Genomic DNA, 12,463 nt, shown 5'->3' with positions numbered 1-12,463 from the left:
ATCGGCATAGATGTTGTGGCATCTACAGCGGGTGTCTCCTATTTGACTCTGTACATCGTGTGCCCCCGTCTGAGTTCCCTCTAGCAAGTTCTAGTTTTTGACCTCCATAAACAATACTCACATATTCAATTAAATACTAACAGAAGTTGTATCAGGGAGTATAGTCTCTTATACTTGGTCCTGAAGAATAGCCTTGGGGTCGGGCTTGAAACATGTCGACCAGTGAGACTCAAAGACATTAACCCATTTTAAGTCTCTATTTTCCCAATTGCATAACAATACCAGATAGAGGTTTAAATAAAGAGTATTTTTCATACTAGCTAGGTAGTTTTTAACAACTAATAACTAACCCCCACTCCTATTTCTCACATTTGGGTTAGCCAACACTTAGTGCTCCCGCATCTCCGTAGGTGGTAGCACGCCCCGTCTCGCACCTGGACGGGAAGAACCCAATGATGAAGCGTGCCACCAAGGAGTAACCCAGGTGGGTGAGGGTTATTTGAAGACATTTTTCTATCTTCTAAAAGTCCTGAAGGGGAAATTATTTAAACGTCTTTGGACTGAGGGACTCCTTGTGTTTTCTAATACAATTAACTGGAGTACGAGTCCCTCCTACCTCCTCTACCACCTCTTTTTGTTTTTTCTAATGAGAAAGACCATTGTCATCTCACGGTGTTGTGGCGGACTGATAGTGGTGGGTGCAGCAGATTGTGATGGACTGATAGTGGTGGCTGCAACAGATTGTAGTGGCAGGACAGGACATTTACCTGTTGCCTTATAAAGAAAGTTGCCTGCTGGCCTCTCCTCTGTTATGAAAGTGGTCTGCTAGTCCCCTGCAATAGTGTCCTTCGCTCCAACCAAAAACATTTAGGAGATAAAACACATTTGTTAAACTACTGAAATAAATAAAAATGTATACCTTTCTAAAAGACTGCTCCATTACATTCCTAAAAAAACATTTAGTTTGGGGTTGTTGATACCCGGGACTTCAGTCACGTATGAGCCATACAAACAAGCACTTAAGCAAATAAGAAATCATAAAGTGTATTTTCACTGCATTACCATTTTCTACAGCTATCTATAAAAAACGCTTGAGGAACAAACTCAGTAGCACACTTTCAGATACACAAAGTCATTGGACATATTTCATTCGTTTTATCAACACTATTGTACTGTAGAAGATACACAAGACATTAAGTGAACTGGGTAGCGCTTACTAATTAGCCATTATAAATTAGTCCGGTTCGATGTAGGTGTTGCACAAAAGCGTTGTCTGTTCTTCAGTACATACAGAGGCAGGTTTCATAAGATACAATGCTCATTTTGCAGGAATTAAATTTAAACTTGTAACACTTACAATATAAAAAATATGAAATTGTTGAAAGTTTCTAAAAATAAAATAAGAATGAAAGAGATGTTAAAGTTGGGAAATACATTTTTTAAACCCTTGAAATTCACTGAAAAAAACAAAGGTTACAGGGACATTATTGTTAGGTTGACATTTCAGTTGTACTGATGATATAACCTTTATCCGCTCCTGTGGGGGAAGAAGTATCACCAATCATCTGAAAGAGTGGTGCTTAATAACAAAAGACAGATGATTTCTTGAATATTTTTCAGAATGGATCTTCTCTTCGATTTAGGTCCCCTCCTCCTACCGTTCCACCGACAAAAACATCACAATAGCAACAAGACCTATTAGAGAAAGAAGTCAACCTTTTGTGATAAAAAAACAAGCTGTAGAGGAGGTTGCATGCCAACAAAAGGGACTGGGGATTTATTCTTGTTACTTCCCAGTAAGAAAGAAAGGACCAAAACAAGAGTTCAGACCCATTTTAGATCTGTCACTACTGAACAAATACATGTGAAAAGAAAAATTCCCAATGCGGTCTCTTCATCAGAGCTACCCACAGCTGCATCAAGGAGACTGGATGTGTTCGATAGATCTTCAAGTTTCCTATTTTCACATCCCAATTTCCACAAAACTTCGGAAATTTCTCTGTTTCAAAGTAGGACCTTGATACTATGAGTACACAGTCCTATCGCTCGGACTAAAATCAGCTTCAGAAACATTCTCCAAATGTATGGCTGTTGTCGCAGCGTTCGTAACGTAACAGAAGATCTTTGTTCATCCTTAACTAGACGATAGGTGGATAAAACATTTCACCACTAGAGAGAAATAAACTTTATTAGATTTGAGCCAAAACATTAACCAATCTGGGTGTTGAGATCAACTTCAGAAAGTTTACAGTATGTTCAGTTAAAAAAACTACAGTACCTGGGAGCATCACTGGAAACACAGTCCACAAAAGTGTATACTTCGGATGAAAGATTATTATTAATCAATCTGAAGTGTTGCAATCTTCTCCACGCTCTCAATCCATCAGCAAGACAAATTGCATCTCTACTGGGGTCAGTGGTCTCGTGCATCTTCATAGCCATTCATGTAAGACTACACCAGACTTCTGCAGCAATGCCTAGAAGACAAGTGGAATCAACTCTCCAACCGTTGGGAAGACAAGCTGACTCTATCACGGGCTGCAAGTCAATCTTCCCCATGGTGGTCTAAACTGAAGAACTTGCTGGCAGGAGTACCATTCCTTCAGGATATACCAAGACAGACACTAATCACAGAGGCTTCTTTCCTGGGATTGGATGCTCGTATGGGCTCCCTGCAGACCCCGGGAATGTGGTTGGACAAGTAAAGACTTTTTACATAAATAATCTGGAATTGAGAGCAGTTCATCTTGCTCTAAAATCCCTTTTCCCCATTGATAGCAACAAACTATCTCCTTGTTCAAACTGACTTGACAAGTATGCATTACCTGGACAAGCTGAGAGGGACTCTCTCTCACCCTTTATCTCTTGAGGCCAAAGCTATTTGGAAATGGTTAATAACTAGGCATTTAACCATAACAGCCATTCATCTATCAGGGGTTTAAAATACCCAAGCAGACTATCTCTGTAGCTTTTTCCACGGAAATCAAGACTGGATCGAAAACAACGAGGTCTTGTAAGACATTTTTCAGGCTGGGGATACCCAGAAATTGACTTGTTTGCAAACAAGAAAAATTGCTAAGATTATGCATCCAGATTCGTCCAACCAAGGTCGAAGGGGAATGCCCTTTTGATCAACTGGTCAGGGAAAATTCCCTTTTAATTTTCACCAATTCCTCTCATACCAACAGTGATTGTCAAACTGTACAAGTCCAGGACCAGGATGATACTGATAGCACCAGAGTGCCCTCTTCCGTGGTGGTTTACAGACCTTCTACACCTGTCAAAACCACCACACAGGCGATTGCCGTGCAGGCAGGATCTCCTGTACAAGTTTGGAGGACAGAACCTGCATAGCAACCTCCCATCACTGAACTTGACCACTTGGCTCCTGGATTTCTCCAATATGGGCACTTAGATCTCTCTCAAGACTACAGGGACATTTTAAGAGAGGGTAAAAGGCCTTCCACTAGAAAATCACATTCCTTTATGTGGAAGAGGTTTTATTTATGGTGCCATCAAAACCAGCACAATCCATTTATGTGCCAAGAAGATGTGGTTATACAGTATAATCTTCATTTAGCTACATTTTGCCTAGCAATTTCTTCTATTTAAGTGCATCATGCACGTACAGCCTATAGAAAATGTCCATCACATCTATCTTTATGTAAATACCAGTGATCAAAGACTTAATGTTGTCCTTTTCAAGTAAATGGGTCCCCCATTTGAGCCTGTCCATAAAGCCTCTTAGCAGCATCTATCATGGAAAGAGGCATTTCTTGTGGCCATCACTTAAGCATGCAAGGTTAATGAAATTCAGGCATTCTGTTCTGAAGAGCCATACACAGTTTTCCATAACTATAGAGTTGTGATTAGAACTCATCCCAGCTTCCTTCATAAGGTAGTTTCTGACTTCCACATTAATCAAAACATCTCATTACTGACTTTTTTCTCTAGTCTGTCTACTCCAGCTGGAAGTGATTTACACTCATGTGAAAGGGGCTCTGAAGTTCTGCCTAGATAAAACTAAAGACATTCGGAGGTCAGATCACCTTTTTATTAATTATGGCCTAGAGAGAACAGGTTTAGCATCATAAAAACAGACTAACTCTAGATGGATAGTTTATATATACTTCTCTCATATCAACTAGCCAAGAAGTCCATACCTAGGAGACCTAAAGTACATTCTAGTAGAGGGAAGGCTACATCTTCAGCACTTTTAAGAAATGTACCAATTTTGGAAATATGCAAAGCCGCCACATGGAGATCTGTACAAACATTCACTAGGAATTATTGGCTAGATTCAGATTCTAAAGCAGATACTCAAGTAGGATGAGTTGCTGTGCAAAGTCTTTGCTTCTTCTTTTTTAGAGTTGTTGTCATTTCATTTCCGCTTCGTGTGTGCTGAGCTTGATATTCTATTCAGTGCTTATGACAATTGATAAGATCTTCTGGAAAAGAAGAACAAGTTGGTTACCTGCAATCATAGTTCTCTTCCAGGGGAATCCTCATCAAAGTCATTAGCAACCCTTCCACCTCACCAGACAGAAATTATTACAGATCTCAACAAATACTTTGCCTAGGATTCCTAATCTCTGTAAAAATGACCTGACCTAATGGTCACCTGTGAGGCATGATGGGATACTATAAGGTTCTAAAGGCACAGTGCTAGTTTACTCTGATACACTTTGAAAGGCAGCCTATTGGCTAACAGTGTCTCACAATCCATTTCCCTTTCCCTTTAAATAAAAGTTTGGGAAAGATTTTCTTCAGTCGTGTTTTATGTAAGACATGGTTTTACGTGATTGGGTAGCTTTTAAAATGAAAACTCGATGTAATCTAGCCACTTTAGCCTCTCTTTACGCTACAAGTGTGTGTGTATATCTATCTATCTCATGTTGAGAAGTGCTCTGGTGCCCCCCTGTGGGTGGGACTATTCAGTGCTTATCACTTTGATAAGAATTCCCCTGGAAGAGAGCTAGGATTATGGGTAAGCAACTTTTCATTTTTCATTTTACTTAACAGTAGTTTACTCATAACTGTGAACGTCTCTTTATTAAATGAAGTCTATACCATCTTAATAATAGAAGTTTTTTAACTTAATTTAAAACCTACTTCTTTAGGTGCACGGGATTCATCAAATACCATATCAGAAACCAAAGATGTAGTGCTGTCAAGTGATAGAGGAGGGGATGACGAAGAGGAAGAACCACCTGAATGCAAGCAAGCAAAAATCAAAAGGAGGCAAGTAAAGTAGAGTGAATGCTTCCATCCTTTAATTTTCCTAGAATTCCTTATTAATAAGACCTTCTACTCATTATCATTTAATTTACTTTGTTAATTTCTAGATATTGTAGCAATCTACAAGACTATGTTGTAAATGTTTTGTAGTGTTTTGTTTTTCTGACTTGGTTGCAGCTTTTGCTATTTCACCTCCCTTTTTGCAATCAGGAGAATGAATAAGTAAATACCTACATAATACATTCAAAGAGGGGCTGTGGGTCATCTCTCTTCATCCATTGGTTTGTTGAGCTGTCGTTCACATTTTACGCCCACCACAGCATGAGGCAATGGATTTGCCCCCTATAGCCATTGACTATTGCGTAGTGAGTGAGGACCTTTTGGCCTGATCCCATGTGCACTGATAACATCTACCTAAAATCAAGTGAACTTCATTTCCATGGCTGCTGGGCAAACACTTTACTTTGCCAATGGTGTTTCCTTCCATTATTTTTCATTTCTGTGTCATCCTTGAGTGAGTAAACTACATCTTTCAGTTGTAGTAATTTAAAGGGAATATTAATTTACTTTGCATCCGTGAAAATCATGGCTTCCTTTGATGTTTTAAAATGAAAAGAGGTATCTACACCTGTCCTAAGCACCTCTGTGTACTAGTAAGAACCCATACTGTTTAAATAAAGTTATATTCAAGAGTTATCTCTTCTTTTTTTTATTTCACATTTTTATAGCAAGTGCACAGCCACCATGTCCAGGTGGTAGCGTGTTTACTTTTTTCATTTTTATGGCATATGCTTGCAGGAAACGCAACAAAAAATAGTCATTGCACCAGATTGTCAAGGCCAGACCTATGAACTTAGTAACAAATGGAGCTCTGCGCAATGATTCGTTCATTTCCGGTTTCTGTAAACCTCAATTATTAAATATTCAAGCAGCAAATGTATTTTTCAGCCTTAAAATCATGTGCCTAAAATCCGGATATGACGGAAAACGACTTATAGTTTGGATAAACTCACAGCATTCTAATTTAATGGATTCTGAAGGTTTATCATATTAGGTGGCCCTTTACCTCAAGAGTGCATGAATAAAGCATAGTCCGAGCCACTGGAATATGCGATTTTGCAATAGCGGCATTTTCCGCCTAATTCTGCATTTGCAACATACTCTGCTGTATAATATGCTGAGTTTAACAAAGTTTGCTTATTGCTTGAGGGGATCAAAAGTTACTAAAAATGCAGCACCAAGTATTGCCATGCAGTGGAAGGCCCTTTATAAAGGTTGGCAAGTCCCCTTTCCATTGCTTATTGCTGTATTTAGTTGTTAAATTGGAACTAATGAGGTGAAGCCTTTGTCTTGACAGTGTAAAGGACAAAAAGAGAAGTAATAATGTCAGAGAATATGCCTGATTATGCTGCATAATATGCCTTTTCTTGATGCCTACACAACACTGGCATTTACTTTGGTCCTTCCCTGAAACATGGTTCCAGCTGCCTTGAGTATAGGTTGCAGCTTTCAAGTGCAGTGACAAATAATGTTCATGGTAATTTGACTCCTAGATCAGCACTTCCTTTTCTAATTCACTGATCCCCCGGAGTTGACCTGGATAGCGTGGTTCTCTGCCCGCTTCCACTCCAGTTCTACTCCCCTGTACCTCGATGGCCCAGGCCCTTCTTGACCCCATGTACACCATCATCGGGGTCACTGTGGTTTTTGAAATTTAAAGCTTTTATTTTAATTTTGACTTTGGCCTTTCCATAGACCAATTTCACTATACTTACCTGCCATGGACATCGAGCCTCCATCCTTTCCAGCCTTCATTCTATTAACTTCTTTTGAATAATACTTTCACCGTTCTTGTGGAGTAACAATATTTCACCACTTGTCTGCCATTTACAACATTCACCTGGGACACTAGGCACAGATCCCCGCATTACTGGGTTTGCGACCATTACCGGGTCATTGATTCCAAGATGGCCACCCTAGTGTTAAGCCCCTTTCACTGTGTACATTCCACTCCCCGTCGGTCATTCCATGACGTTTTCGGGGCGCACGTTGTCCCGCGGGATTTCACTATACTTCCTCTTACCTGGCGTGGACATTGAGCGTCCAGCTTTTCCAAGCCCTCACTGTATATTACATTTTGTGATTTATACTCACACTGACCTTGGGGTTTAATAATATCTCACTACTTGCCGGCTATTTATAGCATTCACCCAGCACACCAAGCACCGACCCCCGCATCACTGGGTTATCAACCATCACCGGGGTATACATTCCAGTATGGCCGCCCGGGTGTTGAGCCTTTTTCCCTGTGTACGCTTCACTCCCCGTCGTCCATGACGTATTCAGGATGCACGTTGTCCCGCGGGATTTGGCGCGATCTCCATCTCACATTAAGCTGTGGTGCCACGTACCAGTGATTGCCCCGTCTACCCGGACATAGCGTGTGGGTAGGTTGCCGGCGCTAGTTCTAATTAGAACAGGTGAGTGCTTTCACGATACTGGGTGGCAGCGGTATTACCCTGGACTGCTCTCTGAGTCTAGGGGTTACCGACGTGTATTTATTTATTTATTTATTTATTTATTTATAGTGTTTTATATAGCGCGAACAAGACCCGTGGGTATCAGAGCGCTTAACATAGACGATTACAGATTGACATTATAGTAGCAATTATAACAACAAAAAACAAAACAAATGAGGTAGATGATGATATACTATCTAGGGCGATTTAGATAAATAAATTCTTAACGCCTGTGCCATTAGCATTAAGAGGTGCATAACGTAAAACTTGAGTCATAGTCAAATATTTGGCTCGGTGAGGTAGGGTTACATAGTATTATAAGTACAATTATCTAAGTAGTTAGCACTGAGAGTAGAGATAGTTTAGATAGTAGCGAGGATCGTAAAGATAAACAAAGTAAGGTATAGGTAGTATCTTTCAGGTGGGAGATACAGTGTAGAGATCATATAAATATGAGGTAGCAGTAGGTGTACAACCGGTGTTTGCGCGGTAATCAGTCCTTTGTCTTGTCGATCTTCAGATTATTCAAGATGAGTCTGATCCTCTTTTGGCATAAATGCTCACACCAGTAGTCTGTAGGGATCTTTATGTAGGGTAAATACTCATCATATGGTTCTTCAGTTCCCGTTTAAATGTTGCAGGGTTTTTAATCTTCCTGATGTTAGGAGGGATTGAGTTCCAGACTCTGGGGGCGGCTCCGGAGAATGCTCGGTCATATGTCTTTTTCTTTCGGAAGAAGGCCGGCTTCAATAGCAACTCTTTAGCGCTTCTGGTTGGTCTGTTACCTCCCGATAGTTTAATTTTCTTGGCTAGATATCTAGGCGTGTTGAAGTTGATCGCTTTGTGGGAAATACAGGCTATCTTCATTTTAATTCTAGCTTCATAAGGTAGCCAGTTTAGTGCCTTCAGGTGAGGAGATATGTGGTCGAATTTCCTGGTTCCCGTGATGAGTCTTGCCGCTGCGTTGAGACAGGCCTTTAATGGTGCCGTCGATGTTTTCGGTAGGCCAGCTAACGTGGTGCAGCCATATTCGATCCTTGAAATAACTAGCGATTGGATGGCAAGTTTTAGATCCGCTTCTGAGATAAAGGGTTTCAGTTTTCTTAGATAGTTCAAGTGGAAGCGGGCGCTCTTAGCCATTGAGTTGATGTGTTCTTTCATGTCGAGGTTCTCATCTAATGTAATTCCTAGTGATTTGGCTGAGTTAACTAGGGTCGGAGTGCAGTTGAGCGCAGTCACCAATTTAGCCCATTCCTTTACCTCTGGTTGACTCCTTGTCGGTGAGATTAACAGGAATTCTGTTTTGTTGGCATTAAGTTTCAGATGGTTGGTTGTTAGCCATTGCAGCGCTTTCTTTAGAGTTGCATTCAGTAGGTCTATGTCGTCACTGCAGGTGATCTTCATATATATTTGCGTGTCGTCTGCATACATATGGTAGGAGATCTGTGATTTTCGAAGAATCTCCGTAAGGGGTTCTACATATAAGTTGAAAAGATCTGGGGATAATGTTGAGCCTTGTGGTACACCCATTGCGTTAGGGCACGGGGAGGAGATTGCTTGGTTGACCAGGAATAGCTGAGTCCTGTTCTGCAGGAAGGAGTTAAACCATTTCAGTACGTTTCCCGATAAGCCCATCCTGTCTTGTAGCCTGGTCATCAGGATCTCATGATTTACTGTGTCAAATGCAGATGACAAGTCTAGAAGGATCAGTAGACACGCATGATTTTGGTCAAGGGCTTGTAGGGCGTCGTCCACGATATGCAGGATCGCGGTTTCAGTACTGTGCCCTGTTCTGAAACCTGATTGGCAGTCATCTAGTAGTGAGAACTTAGCGATGTGTTGACTCAATTGGCCCTGTACGCATTTCTCAATAAGTTTGGCGAGTAAAGGGATGTTGGTCACTGGTCGATAGTTATTCGGGTCTGTTGCATCCGCTGTCGGTTTTTTGATGATGGGGACTACCTGCCCTGTTTTTAGGCAGTCAGGGAGGGTCCCTTGTGTAAGTGAGGCATTTATTATCTCAGTCCAGATCGGAACTAGAGTGTGGTTGATTTCTCTTACACATTTTGCCGGTAACGGGTCTTGATAGTGGTTGTTCGGTCTAAGTACAGCTAGTGTTTTGGCGATCTTTCCCTGGTCGTATAGTTCAAATGTGTCCCAGTTTGCCTTATTTTTTGTTAGGAGATCTTCCGAGGTCCCATTAGTCTCATTTTCAGATGAGGGAAAGGTCATGATATTAGCAGCGGCACTTGTAAGCTCAACTTCTAGCAGTTTAGTTTTATCCGTGAAAAATGAGGAGAATTCTTCGCAGCTTATGGGATTTTTCGGGTTCTCTTGAGTCGTTTTAGCTAGTTTATTTGACTGTTGTTTTAGGATCTCAAAAAGTTTTCGTGGTCTGTTTTTGGCATTGTCCAGTTCCGCCCTTATAAATTCTTTTTTGGAGTCGATGATCTTTTTGTTATATTGCTTCCTTATTTTCCTGAGGGCTTTCAGCTCGGGGGAGGATGGATGTTGTCTCCATTTCCTTTCAGCCATTCTCAGTCTTCGCCTGTCCTCGTTCAGTGCCTCATTAAACCAAGGATTTTTTGGCTTTTCCGAGACTCTTTTTAACTTTTGAGGCAATGTGTCATTAACTATCTTATCAATCGACGTTAGGTAGTGATTCGTCATCTCATTGACATCTTGCCTGTTGTTACAAGGCTTCAGGTCTTTCTCACATCTTTCGACCAGATGTTCAATATTAGCTTCTTTTGTATCTCGTATCAATTTTTTGGACTTACGGGGTTGCACGGTCCTGCCTTTTTTCATTGTAGGTATTGTGAATGTTATGGCGTGATGATCCGACCAATCACACGGGTCTATAGCAAGGATTGATGTCTCTTTGTTTCTTGAAATAATCCAGTCTAGAGTCGCTCCTTGTGAGTGAGTGGGCTGGATGCATGCTTGTGTAAGGTTTAGCTCGTAGAGGAAGTCTTTGATCGAGTTAACTAGTTTGTCATTGTCGTCGTCCCAGTGGAGGTTAAAGTCCCCTAGGAATATGTTGTTGGCATCTGGGTTAGAGTTGGCAGTTATAATCTCTATAAGATGCTCTGTGAACTTTGCGTTATCTCCAGGTGGGTGGTAGAACGCGTGTAGGTTGTAGCTTTGATTTTTTGGTAATCTTACATTAAGACCAAGGTATTCACAAGATTCTATAGGGTCAGATTGGAATTTGTTGACCTCGATCTCTGAGCGGTGAATACACGCTATACCTCCTCCCACTTTCCTCGGTCTGTCTAATCTGACAATGTTATATTGTGGTGGTACTAGGAGATCCATGGAAGGAGAGGATGATTCACTGAGCCAAGTTTCCGTGAGGATAGCTAGGTCGATTTCTTTATTAATGATTAGGGCGGCTATGTCTGATGCGTGTTTAGTTGCTGAACGACAGTTAAGTAGTAGGCAGTTCAGGGTTTTCTGTAAGTTAGCGCTCTTTCCATTTTCTGTTTCGGTTGCAGTTACCTGGATATGTTGTAAGTTGTGGTGGATTACTTTCCTATCATTCTTTCTGGACGATCTATTAGGGTCAATAGGTACAATTTCGATATTCTCCTCCTTTCGTAGAGCAGATTGTTCATAGGATCGGAGTAGGGCCAGGGCTTCTTCGTTTGGTAAGGGATTAGTCCTGTTTGGTCTGTTGTGACGGAGTACAAGATTCTGGATGTGTGAGACCTTGGTGTGCGTATTTGTCGTCATCTCCCAGATTTTTCCGATTGTCTTTGAGACTTTCAACGAGTCTAGTGCCAGGTTGCCTATTAGTGTCTTGAGCTCCTTGACTTCTTTCTGTGTTCGGGATAGTTTCTTATGTGGGATAGATCTGGCTGTTAGCGTTCGGCCTTTTGCTCTCCTCCGTGGCTGGTCTGTTCTCGTTGCCACATATTTTGCCGTTGTATCCTTAGTTAGGTTGTGATTCCTGGCTCTATTAGTGGTGTCGCCATTTTTTCCTGTGTTGTTAGGTGTAAGGGGTGTTTTTGTGGGTAGGTATCGATGGGGCTCTAGATTCGTATTCGAGGGAGGTTGGGGACGGTAGGTAACCTCTACCTTGTTCCTTTCGTAAATCTCTTCAAAGGGGGGCTCACTCTGAACTGAGCTACCCTCTTCAGGTGAAGTGGCATCGCATGGTGGTGACAACGGCTCTTCCAGTGAGGTCTGGTTCATCTCTTTGTTTCCCAGGGTATTGTATACCTCTATCCTTTCAATCTCAGTCTCTGGTATTGCCATCGCAGATTCAGGTAAATCTCCAGATTTAGAGATTATATTATTCTGGTAGTCCGTTGTATTGGCATCTCTAGTCACAGGGTCGTCGTTGACAGGTGTGATGTCTGGTGGGGTCATGATTTGGAGGTGATTTGGTCCTACTATGGATTCCTTTAGTGTTTGGAAAGTTATCTCGAATTTCTCGAGTTCTTTGTTGGTTGCTTGTATCAGCACTATTCCTGTTTTATACATAGTAATGCATATTTCTGTATTACATCGTTTAGTTATTGAGGTCGTTATTTTTGTGCCATGTGGTATGTTTTTTACGGTTTTTGTGAACAGCATTTTCGTAAAGGCGTTGCGCCATTTAGCTGTTTTGTCTGTGTAGAATATCAGGTCATTCATCATGATACCTTTAACTCTGTCAAAATAAGGGTCAGCAAACAGAGTGTCCGCATTTTTTCTCAATG

General features: G+C 41.3%; 1 protein-coding gene across 1 annotated transcript in view; it reads left to right on the top strand.

Annotated features, from left to right (window-relative positions):
• TGS1 (trimethylguanosine synthase 1) overlaps window positions 1–12,463 on the top strand; it is a 345,615-nt gene that overhangs the window by 87,223 nt on the left and 245,929 nt on the right. The window contains exon 5 of the mRNA XM_078687296.1: window positions 5,121–5,241. Within this exon, the coding sequence (XP_078543422.1) occupies window positions 5,121–5,241 (121 nt within the window). The remainder of the gene's footprint in view (window positions 1–5,120; window positions 5,242–12,463) is intronic.

Source organism: Lissotriton helveticus, chromosome 4_1 (assembly GCF_964261635.1).
Source record: "Lissotriton helveticus chromosome 4_1, aLisHel1.1, whole genome shotgun sequence".
NCBI lineage: Eukaryota > Metazoa > Chordata > Amphibia > Caudata > Salamandridae > Lissotriton > Lissotriton helveticus.
The sequence above is the reverse complement of the archived record's forward strand: the minus strand, read 5'-3'. Positions and strand labels throughout refer to the sequence as shown.